Here is a 24,341-nt window from a genome sequence, read left to right as displayed (position 1 = left end):
TTATGACATTTGGGACAATTATTTCACCACATATTGTGAGAATGTGGGAGCCATTTAAATAAAAATGGAGAAGAGAAGCCCTGCTTCATCTTTGCATAAGACCAATAATTTGCAGAGAAAACAGCACGTTTACTGGTTCTATTTAGTTTCATCAACCGCACTTGCTGCTGTTGGTCGTATCACTAACACACTAACACACACACACACACACACACACACACACTAACACACACCCCCCCCCGACCCCCCTGTGATCACGATTGAGACGGTCATAACAATCTTTTGCAAGGAGGGGTGCCCAGAAACACTTGTGTCAAGACAACAGAGTCCAGTTCACATAGAACAATCAGACGGAATCCATAAAGAGGAATGGGATGAAGCACTACCCAGCAGCACTGTCTCATCCCAGGGGCAACAGACAAGTGGAAAGGGCAAACAGAATGATGAGACAGGCCATGGAACAGGCCTGACCAAGTGGTATTGACTGTGCGCAGAAGAACAAGTTACCAACTGGAAACGTTCTTTCGACTGGATGTTCCTCCAACATATTCCACATCTATGACATGTGCTGTCCACAGCTGTGCACTTCGGAAACATTTTCAGCAGAGGGCATCCTGTGTCGATGACGTCGGGTCGATGTCCCTCGAAGGCCTCCGCCGAGGGCGACGTTACCGGATGTTAAAAATAGGATGCACGGTGCCCGTAGCCTCAGTTTAAGTTTTTTCCCTCAGAACGTGTTGTTAGGAAAGATTTCGTAATTGTAGGTAATTTTCCTTCCATGTGGCAACCCCTAAACTTTTTGCTGTTGTTTTTCACCTTGTTCTCGACTTTGCCAGTGAAGTGCAGGCTTCTGCCGCACTCCTCTGGGCTTTCGCTCCTTTCTTACGGGGAAACTGACATGCCCTTAAGACAGTCAGTACCGGGAAACGCTGTTTTCCGTAGTTTCTTTTATCATGTTGCGGCTTTTGTGCAACATGACACAAGAGGGCACTGTAAGCTAAGTTACAGCTCTCTTGGGTCTCTAGCCTTCTACAGGCCCTAGATATTCGTTTAGGATTGTAACTGATCGGTGCAAGTGATTCACAGACGGGAATGGTGGCAGCGATCGTTTCTTGTGTTTTGAGCTCCTTTTGGCGTTCTAAGTGCGTTTCTCGCGCTTAACCCAAAATGGTGGCCTGGCTCCCAAAATGGCCAGACCACGAGGCTCCTTTGTCCTGTCCGCTGACCGTCTTGCTCCCTTCACCTACCCCAGGTTGAGCCGACCCGGGGCGTTCCTTATTTGGGCATGTACTTTCCCGCGAAACACAGATGCTTTCGCAGGCTTCTACATGTCTTGTGTGTGCCTCCAGGATGTGGGCTGGGATGTCTGGTCCCAATACGCATCCTGGGTGCCAGAGAGTCTAGGGTGGTGTGAATGCCTGGGACCACCGTGGTCCGTGATTGGTCCACGAATGGTGTGAGTGTTGATGAGCGGATCTCCCATTGGGTCCCCTCCGTTTTGGCGCGAAGGGAACCGTGGATAAGAGGGGGCTGGAAACACCACTACCATGTCGATCTCCTGAGTTCTCACGAACGAAGGAATACAGGAGCCAAGTATCCTGCAACCAAGAGGCTGGACCGAGGAATCGCTGGTGACCCGCTGAAGGACTGCTCCTCTGCACTGCTGTCGCCTTGTAAAACCCTTTTCACCTTTGATCGAACCAGAAGGCCTGTACTGGTACTTCGACCCTTGGAATAGCGGGAACAGCTATTCTCGGCATCTTCACCATCTCCTGCCAGTAAGCCTTCGGAAGCGTCTCTGGGCCATCCAGCTGACTGACCAGCTTACACGGGAGTCTTGCTCTGTAACCGCCGCCAGGTAGTGTAGTATTTCGAGTCCTTGTCACTCTCACACGCTTCGTACACTTGGCGTTCCCAGGTCTGAAGTGAGTAGTGTACATTTGGCTCAGATACACATGGCTGCTCCGTTGCCCTGCTGTGGTAACAAACTGTGCGGGTTTCTTCGATTGGGACGTATTTTTACTCAACACGACGACGAGACGTTCCCTGCTCTTCTGAACCTGCCAGCTACTGAAACTGACGCGGAGAAGCCTGGGTCTGCTTGCATCGGGGACTGGTGAGTAGCATAGCTAGGAACTGGTTGCCCTCCTGCAGGAGCCCATAGCTTTTCCCCGCTGTGTCAAAACAGCACCCTTTTCCGTACTCGCGCTCTGCTTCTGCCCACAGTGGAGGCTGCGCTTGAGTCGCGGAACTTGTTCTCCTTCATTTGTGCACTAAACTGAACTGCCTGATTTCCTTCGAAGAGGCTCCCCTTTTGCCCGTTGGCACCAGCGCGTGCAGGTACTTTTGAGCACAAAGCTCCACTCTTCGCAGGGCTCGGACTTCCTTTTAGTTAGGTGCCTCTGAAGGCGAACTGGGTCTAAGCATTATTTCGCACTGCCTGTTTTCCCTCCCTTTTAGGTGGACTACACATTTCGTGCATCTAACGCTTGAGACTTGTTGTATTTGTATATATATTGTGTTGATATGGTATGTGTTGGTTTACTATCATTATATTGTGATTTTTTATCGCTACGGTCATTGTTTTAAAGGCCTTGGAATAAATGTGTATATATTTTTAATATAACACCTGTTTGGAGAAGTTTGTAAGTGTCCTTGCTTTGTGTGCTCATTGCGGGCTTTCAGTCACCCTCACCCCTCTTGAGACCTAGTCTTGACCGCCGCGATCGCTACCTTGATTGGTCTGGCTCGTCCAGAGGTTACCCTGTTCCAAGTAATTAGGTTGGCCTTCTGAACTTCTGCGCCACCAGGACAGAGTTCGGAAATCCGTCTTAACACGTGTGTCACCAGTCTCATGCCTGCTTGACTGCACATAGCCTTGCGGAAACATAAGCTGCAATCGCATAGGAAATTCTCCAGCGGGGCAGGCTGGGAGGGCGATGTGGAATACGTTGGAGGAACATCCAGTCGAAAGAAGGTTACCAGTTGGTTAGTAACTTGTTCTTCAAATGGATTGTGTCCTCCAATGTATTCCACATCTATGACAGACTCCCAAAGCAGTACCAGTAAATGGAGGAGGGAAAATAATTTAGAGTACCCAATCAGATTGCGGAATAAAGATCCGCCTTCCCAAAGGCCATATCCTGACCATGGATCGTATGCAGGAAGTAATGTTTAACAAAGATGTGGAGCGAAGCCCATGTAGCAGGGCTCACAAATATTCCTAATAGGAACCCCCTGCTGGAGGGCGGTAGAAGTAGCCACACACCTAGTGGAATGAGCTTTCAACCCTTCAGGAGGGTCCTTACCCGCCAATCAGTAACACTCCGTAATGGTGAGGATAATCCACCTGGACAAGGTCTGGTTGGTAACAGATTGGCCCAATCGGTGCCCAGCATATCCTACAAAGAGTTGATCGTCCACACTGACCCTGGACATCCTAGAAATGTAAAAGCTCAGAGCTCTCCTAGGATCCAACCAATGGAGTCGCTCTTCTTCCTTACCAAAATGAGGAAAAGGTTAGAAAGATGGGAGAACCACCTTCTGACTCAAATGAAATTCAGATACTACCTTAGGAAGAAAAGAAGGACATACCCGTAGTACAACCCTGTCCTTGTGAAACACAGTAAAGGGTGGCTTAGAGGAAAGTGCCTGCAATTCACTCACTCTGCGAGCAGAAGTAACCGCAACCAAGAACACAGTCTTGAAGGACAATAACCTCAAAGCACAAGAGTGCAAAGGTTCAAATGGAGCACCCATGAGAAATTTCAAAACCAAATTTAAATACCAAACCGCCCCCTGGAAAGGGGACGTTGGGAACACATTAGTCAGTCCTTTAAGGAATTGAGAAATCAAAGGAATCTTAAAGTAAGATCATTCTTCAGACGAGAGCTTAAAGATAGACAGCGCCGCCAGGTAACCCTTAATTGTACCCACTTGAAGGCCCCTGTGGGCCAAAGAAAGTAGGAAAGACAAAACCATAGGAATGGAGCACTGAAAAGGATCAACATTGTGACCTCTGCACCAGTCGCATAACTTACGCCAACGGCAACAGTACAGGGATTGTGTTGCAGGCCGCCTAGCTGAAAGCAACACCTCCATCACGCCATCCGGGAGGTCCCAATCCTTATACCTCAACCTTTCAGATACCAAGCTTGAAGGTTGAGAGTCTTGACCTGTAGATGGAGAACCTGACACATACACACCTACACCCCCCTCCCCTCGCGCGCGAGAGCAGATCCTCTCGGTAGGGAAGATGACATGGAGGGCAGATAGACATTTCTAGAAGGTCCGGGTACCACGCTCTCCTGGCCCAATCCGGAGCAATGAGGATCATGTGCGAACCGAACCTCGGTAACCTCTGCAACACTTGAGGAATGACGAGGATCGGAGGAAACGTATACAGGAGCGGGAATGACCACTCCACTACAAACGTGTCTCTCTGTGAGCAGAATCTCTCGCACTTCCGGTTGACACTGGTGGCGAAGAGATCCACTTGTGGGGTTCCCCAAAGGGTGAAGATCTCCTGAAGGACTTCCTGAGCCAACTCCCACTCGTGACGGATCGTGCTCGGCTGGCGCAGAGCGTCCGCCGTCGCATTTTCGTCTCCGGCCAGATGAACTGCTGAGATCGAAACACCCTGCTGGATGGCCCAGAACCAGATTGCATTGACTCCCTGCACAACGGGAGTGACCCCCCCTTTTTTTGTTGAGGTAATGCATGGCCACTGTGTTGTCTGTCATAATCAGGACACTTTTCCCCGCACAGACGGCAGGAAAGCCTTCAGGGCTAGCCTGATGGCCCTCAGCTCTAACAGACTGATGTGGAGTTTGGACTCCGACAGAGACCAACGACTGCTGGCGGTCAAGTCGTCGGCATGAGCACCCCATCCTGTGAGGGAAGCATCCGTCACTACAGTCACCTCTGGCCACGGTTGCCAAAACGGTTCCCCCCTCATCAGGTTCCCTTTGTTGGCCCACCACAGAAGATCCTGGGAGACCGAGAGTGGAATCTGAACAGGATCCGACATCTTGCCTGAGAACTGTGACCACTGTATCTTGAGGACCCACTGCAGGGATCTCATCCGCAGCCTGGCCTCTGGCACCAGAAAAATGCAGGATGCCATGAGGCCGAACAACCTTAGGAAATCGAAAGACGGGAGACTCTGGGCATGTTGAGACTTGTCCACCATCTGCACAATGTGATGAACCCTGACCTTGGGAGGCGAGCACTTCCCCAAGGACGTGTCTAACACAGCCCCGATGTACTGGAAATGTTGGGAAGGTGACAGATGTGACTTCTTGAAATCAGGGAGAAGCCCAGCCTGTGGAGGGGGCGGCAGGTGAGACCGAGTTGATTTGTCGATTGCTCGGGGGAGCGTGCCCGGATCAGCCAGTCGTCCAAGTAGGGGTAGACATGAATTCCCCCCTCGCCTGAGGTACGCTACCACTACCGCCATTAGGCTGGTGAAAACCCTCGGGCGGAAGTCAATCCGAACCGCAGGACCCAAAACTGAAAGTGCGAGTCGCTAGCTGCAAACCTCAGGTACTTTCAGTGCGCGGGATAAATCGGCACATGAAAGTAAGCATCCTGTAGGTCCAGAGACACCACCCAATCCTGAACTTGAAGGGCCTGGAGGACTTGAGAAACAGTAACCATCTTGAACTTGTCCTTCCTGAGAAGTTTGTTTAACCAACCCAAGTCCATGATGGGTCTCAATCCCCCGTCTTTCTTTGGGCTAAAAAAAATGGGGGGAATACCATCCCTTGTTCCTCTCCGCTACAGGCACTAGTTCTATAGCACATTTCTCCAGCAGAGTCAAGATTTCCTACGCAAGGAGCGGATCTGGAAGCTTCAAAGAGGGTTTCCCCGGTGTATTGTTGTGAGGCCGCTGAAGGAAGGGAAGGCAGTAGCCGTGGACTATGGTATCTAGAACCCACGCATCTGAAGTAATGGCTCGCCACTCTTCGAGATGCTGGGACAGTCTGCCCCAACCGACGAACCATGGGACATGGCCCCATGACTGTTTGGAAGCGGCTGCGGCAGTACTTGAAGGCAAAGAGGCAGTTGCCTGAGCGGCTTTGGCACCACAATTTCCCTGACCACTACAGGTATTTTTTCACTGGCCCCTTTGACTGGCGGCCCCTCTTGTTCTGCCAAAGGAGGAGTAGTAACAAAAAGAACCTCCCCTCCACTGCTGTCCCCTAGGACGAAAAGGCGGAGGTTGACGCACAGCTCCGCTTAAAGATTTAGCCGCAGCTTTCGAGATCTGCAACCTCTCAAGGATCTCCTCAGCCTTGCTGCCAAATAAATGTGCGCCATCAAAGGGCATGTTCAGAAGACAGGCCTGCACATCCGGAGCAAAACCCGACTTCCGCAACCACGCAAATATGCATATAACGGTGCTCGCAGCCATGGATCGGCTAACACTGTTGGCCGTATCCAAACCCGACTGAAGGGATTCGTCTTGCACGAGAGCAAGGAACCTAACCCTTTCTTCCCCCTCAGGAATATGCTCAGCCGCTAAAGAAACACAGTTCCACAGAGTGTGTGAGAACCTTGCCAAGGCACAAGTGGAGTTGGCTGATTTCAATGCCATGCTCCCTGCAGAAAATACCTTCCGAGCCCAACCGTCAAAGCGCTTGTCGTCCCTATCTGGAGGGATGGTAGGGTACGCCGCCAGCCTCGAGGTGGCCGCAGCCGCCTGAACCACCAAACTCTCGGGAGTGGGGTGAGTGGATAAATAGCTCGGGTCGCTAACAGAAGGGCGGTACTTTTTTGTCAAAGATTTGTTAACAGCCAGAAGAGATTCCAGGGACTGCCAAGCAGCTGCCACCCTTTTCTATAAGGTGAGATGAAAGGGTAACACCGGGTCAGAGGAGGGACCTTGATCTAAGATGTCCGTTAGATCATCCTGTACAAAGTCTTCAGGAGGACTGGAACAGCCCAGATACTCTGCCATGAGCCTCCTGTATGAAGACTCAGCATGAGCCCCAGGCTCAGGTCTACCAAATTCCACTTCAGGAGAAGTGTCCAACCCACTGGCATCATGAAGGGTTTGCCTCAACTCCTCCAATTGACTGTCACCAGAAAAAACTGGAGCCACATCAAGTTCACCAGGGTCTTCAAACTCAGACCTTTCTTCCTCATCATAAATGTCATCCAGAGGAAGTTGAAACCCTGGCCTGGGGACAGAAGAGGGCCTGGAGTCCAATACTGGCCTCACAGACTTCCCAGCAGCCTTCTTTGGAGGATCCACGAGATCCGGGTACTCCAATGGCAAATTGCTGGCAAAAATACCCAAAGGCATCAAGTCGTCGACAGCCTCGGCGCTGGGAGCGCTGAAGGTTTCGGCGTCGACACTGGTGCCGACGGCACAGTGGGCTGATAAAATGGCAAAGCATCGACATCCAAGTCTGACGGACACGGCGCCGACCGAGTCGATGCGGTTTCGAGCCCTTACTAGGTTGCAGCAGTCTTGCTGGAGACAAGGACCGAGACCTGGAGGCATTTCTCTTGCGACTGTCCTGAGCTTTGTCCCAACGTGACCTCAAAGGTTCCCGGTGCGATACGCGTCGCAGACCTGAGCCCGAAGGCGTGCAAGCAGCGGTATGAGAGTGTTCCTTGCCGGCTTCATAGAAGGCGCGACCGGAACCGTGCCCTGCGATTGAAATATCGCCAACATCTGCTCCTTAAAAGCAGCCCATTCCTCCGGAGTCGACGACTTCATCGGGCATGCCACTTTCCTCGAGGCATCATCCTCCGAGGAGGACGGGGAAGGCGACCGGGGACAGCGCTTCCTAGAGTGCCTGGACGAGGAAGACGAATGGCGGGAACCACTCCGGGCCCGAGATCCCTGGAGCTACTACCAACATGGAGAGTTGCCCCTCGAGTCGTCGGTGGAAACACCCTTGGACGATTTAGATTTTCGGGATTTAGTAGGCTTAGAGCCCCTACCTACCTGGAGCTTCCCCTTCTGCACCCGCAAGGCCTTGGCAGTCAGCAACTGGCATTTCGAACAGTCGTCAGTGTCGTGAGACTCGCCCAAGCACCACAAACAAATGTGATGCGGGTCGGTGATCGACATTTTTGACTTGCAGTCCCGGCAGGTTTTGAAGCCAGACTGAGGAGTCGGAGGTGTCGAAAAAAAAGACATTGTAACGATGAACACACGAAGCGTGCTGAGTTTCATGAAGCAACACGTTTGCGGAAAAAACGGAACTGAGGCTATGGGCGCAGTGCGTCCTATTTATAACATCCGGTGACGTCACCCTCGACGGAGGCCTTCGAGGACATCGACACCGACGTCATCGACGCAGGACGCCCTCTGCTAAAAAAGTTTCTGAAGTGCACAGTTGTGGACATTACATGTCATAGATGTGGAATACGTTGGAGGACACAATCCATTCGAAAGTGGTTTCAGGACTGCCTTTTAACAGAGTGATGGGTGATGTATTCTCAATCAGGGAAACCACCCCATTTATTCAAAGGAGAGGGCAAATGGCCCTAACCCAATTAAACTCTCATGAATGTACACTCAAACTATCGATCAGAACTTTGAGAAGTTTGCATGTCTAACATTCGTAGCTAACACTCTAAGGAAGCAGAGGGAAACGTACAATAGAGCGAATGTGGTAACAAGGACATGAGAACATAGGTGATTTAGTCAAGAAAAGACTACCTACCTCACAAGAAAAAAGACACTTCCTCCAAGCATAATTCACACACAGAGGTTGTAGAGAATTTCAATGTCACCATTGTCACAACTGAGGGTACACTGTGGAACATGTTTAGAGTAGTATTGTACAAAATGCCCATAGTGGTGAGGCTGAGCATCCACACAAAATTAAGGTGTACCATTATGCCTCACAAGAAAAGTACAATGATCTGCATTGTGAAACCAGCTGTGATAGACCTTGAGCCAGGAATTGAACATCCAAGGAGTACTCCCAGTGGAGAAGACCAGGTCAGAGAGAAGTTCCAGTGCAAGACATCATTGCAAATCCAGAGAAAAGGAAAATACCTAGCAACCAGGTGAACATTTTGGACCGACCTCTAAGGAAAACATTGGTTCTTGTGAGGTTCTGCCAATATGAGCTATATTAAATTGACAAAAAGAGATGTAGCATTGGTCCCTATAAGGAATGTGCTCCTACACTGCACACAATGTCACACATCCATTTCCCTTATTTCTGTCCTTTTGTCTTTCATCTGTCTTTTGTTTGTTCTCAGTTTTTTCCTTGCACACCTTCTTTCTGGCAATCTTTCCTGCTCAACATTTACGTTCTGTCTTTTTCTCTTTCTTTTTGGTCTCAGGAACAAAGGAGAAGGTTTTATAATCAGGATAGAGGAGGTTACTGTCATTCATTGGGTTCAAGAGACATGTTGATGCAGAGTCTGTCCTCAAATCAAGTACTTACAGAGCAGGCACACCCACTTGGTGGGAGTCTCACTTCAAGGATAGACCAGATAAGAAGAAAGCAAGAATACCACAAAGAAAAACAAAACAAAAAAACATACAGACAAAACGAGAATGAGAGGCGAGAGTGAAAGCGACTCATGTAATGAATGCAAGGACTGCCTTTTACTGCACCTATCTTGTACAATGCTCTGATGTTCCTCAAATAGGTCTGTTCTTTCGTAATTTCATAGAGAGAGCTGGAGAGAGTAGCAGAGGCGTAGAATGAGAGAATGAGAGCAAGAAAGACAGCGAGCGAGAAAGAGAGAAATGATTTTAAAAAAGACCAAAAGAGAAAAAAAGGAGACAGAAAGAGGCAAAAACAGCAATGAGAGAAAGACTGAGAAAGAGACAGCGAAAGGAAGAGAGAATGAGGGAGAAAGAAAAAAAGAGGGACCAAGAAAGAATAAACAAGACACATGAGAGAAAAGATCTAGGAGAAAGAGACAGAAAAAGGATAGAGAACAAATCTGAGCAAGAATAAAGGCAGAAGGAAATAAAAAGAAAAAAGAAAGAATGTCAGTGAAAATGTCACCATGTTTGTAAGGAATTTCTAGTTCTGTTGTATGTAAGAAAGCTAGAGCCATTCAGACATGATGTAGTTTCAAACATCAAACTCTGGACATTAAAATGTATCACTGAAGAAATTACTTCAGGGTTATTAACAAAGCCAAGCGCTGTGAACAAAATAGGGCCGATTCTGTGCTCAAGTGATGAGATGAGCAATCGCACCTTATTAGTTGCGCCAAACAAGAAGTAAGCCCATTCTCAAAGGGCATCTGAATCTGTGCATCTTGGAATGCTGCGACAAACGGGATGCACTTTTAAATGCGCACAAATTAGGGTATTTGTCCGCTGCTTGTGGGAACAGGGGCAGGGGAAGCGTTGACTGCGTCATGATGGTTTTTGGCACATTTTGGTGTTACCGCCACCAAAATGTCACCAACACCATTGTTCTAGACAAGAGAGAGAGTAAAGGGGTGCCAGAAAGCTGACTTTGTGGTTGGCATGACAACTGGAAATGCTGTGGAATAAGTGGCTGGCACACTAAACGTTATTTCTTGTTCCATTACGCCAATGTAATCCAATAGTGGTTTAATTAATTTTCACCCAATCAGTTCTGTAACATGTGAGTTGTCACTTTCAACGCTGGGATGGCATAGAGATCTTTCATTTCACAGCCAAAGGGAGCTATGCTATTTCTGGGCTACTTTATGGGCCCCATCCAGCTACATGTAGGTTTCCCTTTCTGGATACTCTTACCATACAAGCAATTGTTTTTGGAGAGGTGCCTTACTATTGACAACATACAGATATCCTCATAAGAAACCTCAATTTGATTTTTTATGAGGAAATCTGTATAATTGGAACTACAATCAAAATACATTACAAGAAGAATATACTGCAGTGTCGTTATTTGTTGTGTTTAGGCTATGACACCTATTAACTCAAACTATTGCATTAGAGTACAGATGGGAGAAATAGCACCGACACACTGCTTGTAGGTGTTTTTTTGGTGATGTACCCACCCATGGCCATGCTAATACCTATGGCCATTCCCACCCAGTTCCTGACCCTCTACGCCCAAAATAACTCATCAGAATTCTTTGAGCGTGCTTTAAATCAAGCCTTTCCATCAAAATGTACACTCAATGCACGTGCAAGTGTTTTTTGAAAGCAGTCTTCTGAGAATTAATGACTTAATTGGAGTTGTAAACCCGCTACTGGTGTGATAAAAAATGTCTTACCAGGTTGCCATCAGCCACACCATTTATAAGACTCGGCGTGTCCTTCACTGAAATCCTGTTAAAACCCAGCATTGGCCAAGCCAACGGTTTTGGCTTGTGTATAAGTATTAGGCATTTACCAGGCACTGCTATTAGATGCCCAGGTATTCACACAATTTTGAACCGGCTACCATCAATCGGCAGTTAATACCACTGCGGCTGTTCTTTGCAAGTGCCTATGCCATGCCTCCACAAAAGCCCAAACTGTTGGCATTGCCAATGTTTGCTTCAAGTTGTTTCAAATGTGAATATTACATTAAGATTGGGCCAGTATTGATATTTTAGGAAGGTGTTGGTTCATATTTCTGAACTTATGTTGATTCTTTAATTAGAGCTTGTTCAGAGATGGTTGTTTGAAGAAATAATCGTTAATGGAAAACCATAACACAGAATTTATAATATTTACAGATTCATATGACTCTCAAAGTGAAGAACATTTCTTTCCTATACCATACAAGTGAAGTGTGGCAAACCGGGCTTGCAGCATCACTTGTCATGCACACTAATTAGGTATGTGGACTATTAGATCAAAATATCTTGGATGTAATACCACATAATAAGTTCATTAAGGCTGTCACTAATGCCAGGGGAGGTAGTCCTTATATGTGGCTAGCATAGACACCCCTTTGGGATGCTAGTTAGGACAAGATATGAGGTGCTCCCGTTAACTCAAACCTGTTTATTGTATGTTTGTCTCATTTCTTTTACTGTTCTTAGAGCAAAGAAGTTTTCATTGTGGGTAGACAATAATATTAGGCATACACGAAACAATTGTATGCCCACGCACTTTACCCAGCAAACATATGTATTTGTTTAGGGACAATCAAATGTGTCATAATAGGAATTTGCAATCATGAATATGATGTGGGGATTATCGTGTCAAATGCAAGAAAGGATTGCATTTCTTCTATTGTTATTTATGTGATGTTTTATAATAAATAATCAATTTGAATGAATATTGAAATATTGTTTTCGATAGTAACCGTGTTTTAACTGTTGTTTTTATATGTACTTGTATGGCCAGTGGCGGAAATAAAGTTACTATTGACTGCCTGACTAATTAGGTACAGTGCAGGCACAAGAAGACCTGTAATTGGTTGAATTCAAACAGCAAAGTTTGTTAATTGGATAAAATTAAATTGATCTAATGGCGGAATGCAATAAAACTTCAAAAGTGAATAAGACATGCATTACTTACCGTAATAGCATTTCTGATGATTGTATCTGCTTAGATTCACATGCTGTGCATATGGTCCGACATCCAGTGGTAACCGCGGAGTATTGCATTTTGTCTTTCGGGGGCCCGAAAGGGGACGTCGGCATAGGCGTGTCTGTAACACTATCCCTATTGTGACGTGTGGTGTACCCAAAATCCCTCACGCGTCGAGGTCCCTCCGATTGTATTTTCTCTGCCATGAGGGAGCCCAAGGCTATAGTGAGTGAGTACATAAAGAGAGAAAGTAGTAAGACGTCTATGTTCCTTCCACCCAGAGCGGGGAGGTCGGGAGGGCGCATGTGAATCTAAGCAGATACAATCATCAGAAATGCTATTACAGTAACTAATGCATGTTTTCTGATGCTTGTTAATCTGCTTAGAATCACATGCTGTGCATAGACTAACGAGCAGTACCCGGAGATGGAGGTGGGTTGTGAGAAGGAACAGTAGAGAAAAGATGTCTTAGTACTGATTGTCCCACCTGAGAATCAGACCTAGAATGAGTGTCTAGGCAATAGTGTTTTGTAAAGGTGTGTACAGAACTCCAGGTTGCCGCTTTGCAAATGGACTCAAGAGGAACATTTGCAATGAATGATATGGATGCCCCATTGCCTCGAGTAGAATGTGCTCTAGGCTTGAAGGGCAGTTCTCTCTTAGCAAGAGTGTAACATAGTGCGATGCATTTGACAATCCACCTTGAGATAGCTGATTTAGAGACATGATCCCCTTCTCTACCAGCTGCCACTGAAACAAATAATTGTTTAGTCTTCTTTAGTGGTTTGGTTCTTTCCAGGTAAAACATGACTGCCCTGCGCACGTCTAGTGTGTGAAGGCTTCTTTCGGCCATGTTAGTAGGGTTCTGGAAGAAAGTGGGTAGTTCGATTGATTGGTTCACATGGAACTTTGAGATGAATTTAGGCGCAAACCTGGGATGTGTGCGCAGAACTACCTTATCTTTGTGGACTGTAACAAAGGGATCTAGAACAGAAAGAGCCTGTAGTTCGCTAACCCTTCTGATAGAAGTGATAGCCACTAGGAAGGCTCTCTTATAAGTCAGGTCTTTCAGACTTGCTTTATGCATAGGCTCAAAAGGAGCTCCCATGAGCCTGGTCAAAACCACATTCAGATCCCATCCAGGGCCTGGGTGAGAGATGGGAGGATAAATCCTCTTAACCCCTTCCATAAAGGCTTTAATCATCAGTATTTTCCACCACAATAACTTTTGTTGTGATGTGGTGTAGGCTGACAGAGCAGCCAGATGAACCTTTAGGGAATTGAAGGCTAACGCGGTGTCCAACAGGTGGGTTAGATACAGCACAATGTGTAAGGGTGAGCAATCAATGGGATTGACGCCCTTGGAATTGCACCAGATGACAAAACGTTTCCATTTGCTGGCATAGCAATAACGTATATTAGGTTTTCTCGCTTCCCTGAGTATGTCCTTGCACCTCTGAGGGAGTTTCAGGTGTCCAAACTCTATGATCTCAGGAGCCAGGCTGCTAAATTCAGAGTTTGTGGGCCTGGGTGTAGGGTCTCCCCCCCTGTCTTGAGACAACATGTTGTACGGGCAGTGAAGCTTGACTGGTGGGGAGAAGGACATTTCCATCAGGTGAGCGAACCAGGGTTGGCGGGCCCACATGGGGGCCACCAGTATCATGGTAACTGGTTCCTGGTGCATTTTGTGCACTATCTTGTTGAGAAGGGGAGTCGGGGGGAAAAGCATAGACAAATTTCCCCGACCATGTTATCCAGAGACCGTTCCCCTTGGATCGGTTCTGGGGGTACCTGGAGGTGTAGTCTTGGCATTGGGCATTCTCGTGAGTAGCGAACAGGTTGATCTCTGGGAAACCCCATTCTGCGAAGACGTTGGACACAATGTCTTCGTGCAGTCACCATTCGTATTCATCGGGCAGAGGCAAATCTCTGCTGAGTACGTCTGCTAGAAGATTGAGTTCCCCTGGAACATGTTGGGACAACAGAAACATCTTGTGTCTGAGAGCCCATATCCAAATGTTCTGGGACAGCTTGGATAGCCCTGGAGAGTGAGTGCCCCCCTGTTTGTTGAGATAATACATGTCCGTTAGAATCAGCACTGTCTTCCCTTGCAGTTGCACCTGAAAGGCTTTCAAAGCCTTGAACACCGCTAAGTAAGTTTATATGGTTGGACGCTACTTGAGGAGACCAAACTCTGTGTGCTGTCTGCTGAAGCAGATGTGCTCCCCACCCTGTGAGAGATGCGTCTGTCGTGAGAGTGGCTTCTACTGCACGGGTGGTGAAGGTCTTCCCCTTCAAGAGGTTTTCTCTTGACCACCACTACAGAGAGAGAACGAGGGCTGGCGAGACAACAACCAGATCTTCCCATTGTCCGCTGGCCTGACACCACTGGCTGTTGAGCCACTCTTGCATAAGACGCATGCGCAGCCGCGCGTGGGGAACCAAGTATATGCATGACGCCATCACCCCTAGCAAACGCATAGCTTTGCATACCGTCCCCTCCCGACTGGCTACATATTGAGGGATTTGAGAAAGCATGTTCTGAACCCTCTCGTTGGAGGGGAAGACGAGGCCGTCTTCCGTCCGAATTAGAGCTCCCAGAAATTGTTTTACTTGGCTGGGGACTAAACTGGATTTCTTTTTGTTGATTGAGAAACCCAGGCTGAAGAGGAGATCTACTGTTTTTTGGGTGTTCGAAAGACAAGCGTCAAACGAGTCCCCCATGATGAGCCAGTCGTCGAGGTAAGGGTAAACTGGGACTGATAGTCTGCGCAGGTGTGCTGCTGCCACTGCCAGGACTTTGGTAAACACCCTTGGCGCCGAGGCGAAGCCAAAGGGGAGTACCTTGAATTGGTAATGCCTGTCCTGGATCATGAACCTTAGAAATTTCCTGTGCGCTGGCAGCATTTGAAATATCAAAGTATGCATCTTTCATGTCCAATGTTGCCATGAAGTCCCTTGTTTCAGCAATGGGATCACCTCCTGCAGTGTTACCATGCAAAACTTCCGGGGTTTTATAAACTTGTTCGCTGGGCGCAGGTCTAGAACAGGGCGCATGGTGAGATCCTTTTTGGGTACAAGGAAGTACACTGAATAAATACCCTCATTTAATTGAAGAATAGGGACGGCTTCTATGGCGTCCTTTCCCAGCAGTGCTTCCATCTCTTGGATCAGGATCTCCAGATGGTCCGGTGAAAGGCGCCGTGAGCGCGGCGGTCTGAACTGTGGAGGTCGAGCGAATTCCACGCAGGAATCGTGGGCGACCGTCTTTAAGACCCACTGGTCGGAAGTTATCCCCTGACTGGGGTGACATGGGAGGGGACCTGGACTTGGTGGTTATTTCTGACCAGAGGCCGTGGCTCCTCTGGGATTGGGGCCTCTGCCTCTACCCTTGCCGCGCTTTTGACCCCTGGAGGGGTAGTAAGTGGGGCTTCGAGATGTTTGATTTGTGTTGAAGTTACCCGTGCCGTAGTTTTTTGACCAGCACGGGCTTGCCCTCGAAAGGACCGCCGAGAGTTACTACCCCTCTGGGAGGAGGGTTTCTGTGTAATTTGTTGCAGAGACTTTACAGTCTCATGCTCCTTCTTGGCTGTTTCCAAAGCCTCATCCACCTCTTTCCCGAAGAGGTTAGTCTCCTCAATGGGTTTATTAATGAGGGAGGCCTGATTATCAGGTTTAAATCCTGATGTACGCAGCCAGGCGTGTCTTTTCAGTAGGGTCCCTTGAGCAAGAGACCTACCTGCAGTTTCCGCAGTGTCCACTGTGTTCTTCACCACGTTCTGGTTAACTAGTCTTCCCTCCGTTACAATGGAGAGAAGCTTTGACTTGGCGGGTTCGGGGACCTCTTGAAGGCCTTCCTGGAGCAAGTTCCATTGGGCATCAGCATAGCTTGCTAATAGAGTAGTATTATTAGCAACCCGTATAGTGTATGTGGCTGCTGATGTAACACGTTTGCCAAGGGCATACAGCCGCTTAGATTCCTTGTCCAGTGGTGATTCCCTGTGGCAAGGGGTACCCCTGCCCTCTTTCGAGTGATAGTCACTACCAGTGAATCTGGAATGGCGTGCCCTTTGAAGTATAGAGGGTCGGAAGGAGAAGGGAGAAATAATTTTTCGACTCTCGGGTTCACTGCTCGTGTTTGAGCAGGTGACACCAATGAGGGAGCTACCCTTCTCTTAACAGAGTTAAGGAGGGGGATGGATTGACTCGCCAGAGGTTTTTCCTTAATGATATCCTCCACGAAATACTGCTGAGTGGCAATTTTAAAGTATTCAGCTGCTTTTTTCAACATGGAGTTGAATGCCATTTGGTCATCTACAGGAGAGGCCTGGCGAGCCAGGGTGGACGGAGGAGAGTCTAGGCACAAAACATCAGAGTCCTGATCTTGCTGTGTCCATGGGTCCTGACCCTCTTGCTGGGTTTCCTCCCAGTTGTCCGTAGTATCCTGTTGGTCTTCCTCATAGTTTTGCAGAAAAGAAGCTTCTTCTTCTTCATTAAAGATGTCTCTATATGTGTCCATTTGGACCATGTCTTCATGTTGGAAAACATGAGACGGATCTTCCTGAATTTGAAGTTTAGGGCCTACCCGAGCCCTTTTCGGGGGAGGATGATCAGAAAAACTGATAATCCGCTCCAGCCGATCCATACACCCTTCGAATGTTTCTGTAGTCCATTTACTACACGGGCCTGCGCGAGGAGAAACTACGTTCTCCGCCCTGCAGCGTCGAAAGGAGTCTCCCAGGGCGTCGGAAAGAGGCTCTCGACTATCCTCGTAAGCGTCGTCAGAATCAGGAACCCAATCCGCCGAAATTTTTTCCGCGACTTGTCCCATAACCTTAGGCGGAACCAGGGTAAGGCCCACCGCCGCCGTGATTCTTCCGATGCTGCTTTCGATAGTCGGCGATTCGTCGTGAGACAGTGGCTCTGATGGTTTATCGGCAGGTGTAATACCTTCCGCAGCGCTAGAGAGCCTAGCGGTTGGTTTTCCGGGTAGAGGCCTAGCCATAGTTTTCGGGCCTACTGCGGCCTTAGGGACCGTTTGACGCATGTAGGTTTCGGAGTAGCGCCCTTAGCTGGTTTAGATTGCCCAGTCGCAAAACGCTGCTGCGGATGCGGGGAAGGCTTTGGATTTGAACGATCCGAGGGAACCGGCGAAGTTTTTGGAGGCCCTGTTGGTGCTTTCGCCTTTTTCGACAAAGATTTGAAATCAGCGTAGGGGTTGTGTGCTTAGTGCAATGCGCTTGTACGCCCTTGTCCCTTCCACGGATATCTGACCCTACACTCAGGGCAGAATCTAAAAGGAGTCCTTTCCATAGCTAAAGGGAAGGGTGACCAGACCAACAGGGAAAAGAGGGGAAAGGAGGAAAGACATACCGACAATATGGCCACCCCGACCCCACTCTCCCTACTGTATAGGTTGGCCAGAGGGCCCCACCACGTGGAAAATCCGGCCACCGGATCTTAGGCGCCGAAATCCACAACCGTAGACGAATTCCCCCGTAGTCTTCGTCGAAGATGTTCTTGTTGGGCGAAGTAACTTAACGGGGAATAAACTGACAATTCAGTAAAGATAACAATGTCTCTATTAAGAGCTCCGCTATAGGGCGACCAGTTATCTGGGCGGAAAAAAACAATCTGAGGGACCTCGGCGCGTGAGGGATTTTGGGTACACCACACATCACAATAGGGATAGTGTTACAGACACGCCTATGTCGACGTCCCCTTTCGGTCCCCGAAAGACAAGATGCAATACTCCGCGGTTACCACTGGATGTGGGACCATATGCACAGCTTGTGATTCTAAGCAGATTAACAAGCATCAGAAAAGAATAAACTAAGGCTAATATGCTTTTTTAAGGCCCAGTTGTAGCAAAACCGCTGCAGAGATTATGGTCCCACCAAAAGCTAGGCATTGGTGGGCAACAACAAGCTATATCAGGAGTGTTCCTACAAACAAAAATGTCCATCCTACAAGTGAGCTTCGTCAATTCAGCAATGGCCGGAAGAAACCACAATATTTGAAGGAACTGAATCATAGACACATAAATATTTATTGAGCAAATGGACACAGCAGAGTGGGACAGAGCTGTGAAGATGTATCGTGTTCAGAGTTCTATTTCTGGGAAAATGTCTGAAGAGAAATTATGTCTGGCCCTAATATTCAAACTGTAACTTCGGAGTCAGGATTTCCGGACTAGTTATACCTTTTATAATTAATGCTAAGTGCATGAGAATATAGTGTTGTTGCGCCAGGGAGAATCAACAGTTTCAAGTTCATACCCCTAAACGGTTTTTGTCAAGGAAACATTAAACACTATTTCTGACTGATGAAGGAGTTCAGGCTCCCAGAAGCTTTTTATCAGAACTAGATGGGAAGACTCCTCCCATCACTTCATTACTGATTGGAAGATGGCCTTCTCAGAATAGATGGCTGTATAGCCACTTCCTTCCATTCAGCCATAGATGATGATTTTATCCATTCTGTTCTGTAGTCATTTTCCTGTAATTCGAGTATTCATCCCGTTTTAGTCAGCGATAGCCATAAGATTTCCTCAGGGAGGAACGGTGCAAAGGAACACCCCGAAGACTCTGTGAGCTGGACCGTGTTATCTGAAACAAATTAAAACAAACATGGGTGAATATAACACAAAAGCACGTTGAATCTTGCAACTGGCATGCTTTTCCTTTACATAAAAGTAGTACACAGTAGGTCAGAGCAGAGAAACAAAGAGGGATACATAGTGAGTGGCTGCAGAGCATAACACAATAGCCTGGAGGGATTCTGCAAAGAATTGGAAGTATAATTGTACACAAAGGGAAAATATTCAATTCATTATTGTAGTGTTTAAACAGTTATCTGACAGTGCAGTCTATACGTTAACTGAGTGTATTAGTTATTCCATGCAAATGTTGCAGCATTCAACAAACTGTACAGGTGAAAGTATATACCAGGACTGTGAACTTGGTCCTTTTTCTGGAAAACCTTTGCTGCAGTGTCCCACTCTCTACTGTCTTTTGCAAGCGGCCTTGCAATTTGGAAAGGGAGTCATTTCCTCTCATAGCAGCTGCAAGGCCTACAGATTTTTGCAGATAGATTTCCTGTACAATCCCTGCTTTATTGTTGTAAAACCTAACATTTGCTTACAAAACCTTTGGAAAAGGTAAATTCTAAAAAAGTCACCAAAGATGGGCCATGCCTTTAAGACAAATATCGATTAGAAAACATGCACAAGTATTCTTTGGCTGACTGTGCACAAACAACCAGCTTCTCTAGAACTTCCAAGTCCCAAGGTTGGGTTTAGCCTTAACACATAAGAACACATTGTTAGGTGGAACAGTAGATGTATCGCCTTTGAGGAAGTTGTATTTAACTGCATTTTCTCTTAAAGTGACAATAAAGGATTAACTACAAGAGGCGTCACTAAAAGCAACATTGGAAGCTCATATGTCCCAAATCTGATACAATGTTAAACTGAACTGCAGCATACAGCACCCGATTAGGTCATCAACCTACAGACATACAACACCATCCAAGAACAAGACTGAGTAACTTGTCCGAAAATGAAATAAACGGATCAAATCCCTACAACTGAGGTACAGTGGCATGGTAGGGGGAACATGAGTTGTCTACCAAAGGAGTTTTAGGAGGAAGCTCCTCTGAAATTGGTAACAAAGCTGGTAAAAATGCAGAAAGTCAATTAGATGTCAAGGGTGCAATATGCAAGAGACCTGGGCCCTGGAGACACCACGGTTAGATGGTTATATATAATATGGGATACCAGCAGGAAAGAAGGCAAGGGGCAGATGTTATGGGGGCTGGCCATATTGATCAAGGTTTCTATGGCATGCAGGATTCAGGTAGTGGAGTCCAAGTTGAATTACCTACAGGTACTTCGCCTCACATCCCCCTCTCATTCAGAACTTCTATAATAGTCCACATAAGGCTAAGGCAGATAAGTTAGCCAAGGTAGAACATTTCTGGATGATGTATTCCTTAACTGGAAGAACGTTAAAGAGCAATGTATTTGGGGGAGATTTTACCCTTAAAATAGGTCCAGGTGTGCCACATGATACAATGGACCCATTGGAGGATTGGATACTGAATATCCCCTCGCCGCAAATGCTACAAGAACGGGTGTGTGCCAAGGGTTTCCAAATGTGATTTTGGCTCCATAAGTGGGGAATATATACAGAGAATGGACGTCTAGCCCTGGACATATCAGGTAATCGTACATTCCACAACTATCAGGGTTCCTCGACAATTGATTATTTCTGTATTTCCCTACAATTGATGACTAGGGTTTTTAATGCTTGTATGGACATGGGCATTTACCCACCTTTGTTGAAGTCAGCTATCATATTCCCCATTTTTAAGAAGGGGGATCCATCAAGCCCTATATCCTATAGATCGTTCTCAGTATTGGACAACTTGTTTAAAATTTTTGGAAGGGTTATGCAGGGGCATATTGAGTCCTGGCTGATGGAGAGGTCTGTTCTCTCGGACATTCAGTTGGGATTTCAGCCTGGGGTGGGTGCCATGGAACAGAGTCTTAATCTTTATTTACTTGTCTCCAATTCAGTGTTTTGTAGGGAAGAGGGAGAGTACCTTGCCTTCATGGATCTGAACACGGCCTTCGACAAGGTTGACAGATCAAGGTTGTGGACTGTGCTTGGCTCCATGGGGTGCCCAGAGAATATCTTGGTGGTATTGCAGGCACTGCATAGTGAGAATGAGGCCTGTGTGCGCAGTGGTGTGGGGGGACACTGCACCGCATGTTTCTTGGTTAGATGTGGTGTTCGCCAAGGGTGTGTCCTAGCTCCAATCCTTTTCACCCTTTATATAAATGGCCTTTAAAAGGCTTTAGTGGACACAAGGGCAGATTTCCGTATCTGGGGGGGAAGGGCATTTCCTGTTCTGGCATACGCCGATGACACTGTGCTAACTGCCAGAACACCAAGGGCCCTCCAGGTACAGATCTCTGCCTATGCAATCTTTATGGAAGGTCTAGGGCTTAAAATCGACACCAAGAAATCCTCTGTAATGGGATGTACAGGGCGTAGGTGGTCGGTGAAGATGCATCCAATGCTCTGTAATGAAGAAATAATTCCCAGTGTGAAGGAATTCGATTACTTGGGGGTTTGATTTTCAGATACAATCACGGGCACGGCGCGCATTAAGAGACAATCTGCCAAGTTTAGTCAACAAGTGGGAGGGATTTTCGATTTCTGTCCTGCTGTAAGGAACAACCTTTGCTTTCGACTGGGCAGAATACACTTTTAGGACAGCATCCAGTTACTTTGTATGGAGCACCACTTAGGGCCTTTCAGAAAGCCCTTGAGATTAAGGTGAAAGAGAAGGCTATTGGGACTTCCAGGATCTCAATTCACAAGGAACTGGGTGTGGAAATATGGGAGGACCAGTGGGATTTGGTTCCAATAATGTTTTGGTTTAGGCTTTGGGCGAATGAGTATGCATCAGTATGCCATTTTATTATAAAATCCCTAATGGTTAGGGATAATTGGAGGAAGATCATGTGGCTCTCCTATATTGATGCTGCATTGTCCAATGGAAATATTCGGCACTTTCGCCCCCAGCGAATCTGTTTTCTAAAAGCCAAATGAGATTCTATACAAGCAGCATGCGAGAAGTGTTAAAAGGGAAAAAAGATGTTACAGAGTTTGCAACCGATTCAGACAGAGCACATGCAGTGATCAGTCAAGTGGAAGCGATTCAGCCCTATTTAATCTGGGGCTCTACTATGAGAACTATGGCTGCTCACCCGCGCAAGATTTGATTGCTTGCAGTTAAGGGGAACGAAAGCAAAATGGAGTGGGCATTTTGATGAGGCGGACTACCCGGCATGTGGTGCTGTTAGAGAGGACTTGGTACATTTTCTATTGTTCTGTCCTGCTTATACCAACCCCAGATGGTCTACTAGACTGCCGGTGCTCAGGTCTGCTAATATCCACACCTATAGGCCAGCAGTGATTTATCTCTTGACAGCAGATTCTGTTCTGACTGCGTGGTCACTACTTGTTTTTGTGAGAGCTATGCACCGAAGAAAGGGGATGCTCATGCAACAGCACTGAAAATCAGGGACACTCTAGAATAACTTCAACAAGTATTGTCCCAAGTGCAATGTGGGCTTTTTGTGGGTTCCCTTCTCTCCTTTTATTAACTATTTTTCGATGTAAAATGTGATGACTTGCTAAGTATGTATTTTGTTGGTTCGAACTTGCTTTTACGCCCTTTGTGGTTGCTATGTGATTTTATCAACTTCTACACACTGCTGTGTTTGATTGGCCTCCTTTTCTAGAAACTGGTTTTAATATGTAGCAGCCATTTTAAGTTATCTTGTACTTTGTTGTTGTATTTTGTATGTGTTTGATGAATGGATCATTTTTTGATTCGAATAAACAATATCATCAATATGCTTGTTAGAAAAATAGTTTGGTAAGATTTGCAGAGAAGACCTCTCTGGAAAAGGAGAACATCTCGGCATACAATCTCAAGTAGCACAACCAGGCCAAAGGCATCCTACATCATTCATCAAAAAGTTACTTGTTGTAGGGTGTACTGCATTTTAAGCCCATTGTCCCATTTCCTCCATGCTCCGAGAACGAGCCCCAGGAAGGAGATTGGAGCATGCTTTGCAGCAGATGTAATTAACCATAACAAAAACAGTGCTGGTGTGCTTGCCAGGCCATGCCCCATGCATGGTACCTCCCCTTTGCATGCTTACAACCCTAAACCCCATTACCTTTATCCTCATACTGAAGTCTGGTACTTTTTAGAGGGAAAAAGCTGGCGGGCCATATGATGCAAAGCGGATGACTGACAAGGAGTAAATTAGTCACTACATTGAGTAACCTTTTTTTCTTATCCTCCTGCATAATATTCCAACTCTTACATACTTATGGAAGATTCCATCACATCCTCAACATACAATAAGGGAAGATAAGTGCAACAGTAAATATTTCCAGCCTAACCAGAAATATTACACAGAATGGCATGACCAAACTGGAAATTTGCTCTTGAACTTGAGTTAGTAGACTAGTCCTTACTGTAAGGAAGGCATGGTATCTAACAGTAAAACATGCACAAGTGATCACAGTTCAATGGTATTTATTGAACATCAGCTGGGTTTGAGAAACGCTCATCTAATCCTAAATCTAAAGATTGGAGCAAGCTACGACCATCAAATAATAACGCAGTCCTAGTGGTGTCTTGTCAAAATAAAAGGGCTTACACAAATTAACCTATTGCCAATCCTTACTTCTAAATACAAATAGTGTGGGATACAATGTTATGCAAAACAAAAGGGTTCAAGAAATGATATGTCAGGATATTCAAGTAGTTGGCTTCCCTTCCCCACATTTTCAGCACGGGACAAGGCGGCACACTCGAGTTTAGCACAATCTCTGGCTTCTCTAACACGAGAATGCCGTTCAGATCTCAATATCAGGGCCTTCTGTGCCAAAGACTCTTTATCATTCAAAGTCTCTTACTTCAGAGAGCCTGATGAAAAAACAATATTCAACAGTTCCTTTCTCCTCAGGATTCTCATGTACAACTTCTTGGGTGACTTTCTGTTCACCCCGGATACACATACACTGGGCTCAGATCCACTTTATCACAAAACCTTCAATTGGTCTCTATCTGCCGGGCTCGGAACAGATTCAAGTACTTTTCCAAACCTTCTCTATCTCATCAAAATGGAAGAATTTCGACTGCGCAGCATTTATCTTGACCCACCGGAGGACCACTTCAATTCACATTTATTTGTTCTCTTTCAAATGGTCCCCTGTGCTGGGCTCGGACCAACTTCTAGTTCCAACGGAAGCCATGCAGGACCTACTCCTTTGTTCACACATAAAAGATCGCCTGT

General features: G+C 46.7%; 1 protein-coding gene across 3 annotated transcripts in view; it reads right to left on the bottom strand.

Annotated features, from left to right (window-relative positions):
* Window positions 1-18,484: 18,484 nt before the first annotated feature.
* CDK5RAP1 (CDK5 regulatory subunit associated protein 1) overlaps window positions 18,485-24,341 on the bottom strand; it is a 741,070-nt gene continuing 735,213 nt past the window's right edge. For 2 of the 3 annotated variants that reach the window (XM_069652401.1, XM_069652403.1), the window contains exon 14: window positions 18,485-19,062. In XM_069652401.1, coding sequence (XP_069508502.1) covers window positions 18,982-19,062 — 81 coding nt within the window. In that variant the 3' untranslated portion in view covers window positions 18,485-18,981. The remainder of the gene's footprint in view (window positions 19,063-24,341) is intronic. The other variant, XM_069652404.1, reaches the window with a different exon arrangement.

The sequence above is a fragment of the Ambystoma mexicanum genome, chromosome 3p, assembly GCF_040938575.1.
Source record: "Ambystoma mexicanum isolate Mex_15411 chromosome 3p, UKY_AmexF1_1, whole genome shotgun sequence".
Lineage (NCBI taxonomy): Eukaryota > Metazoa > Chordata > Amphibia > Caudata > Ambystomatidae > Ambystoma > Ambystoma mexicanum.
The sequence above is the reverse complement of the archived record's forward strand: the minus strand, read 5'-3'. Positions and strand labels throughout refer to the sequence as shown.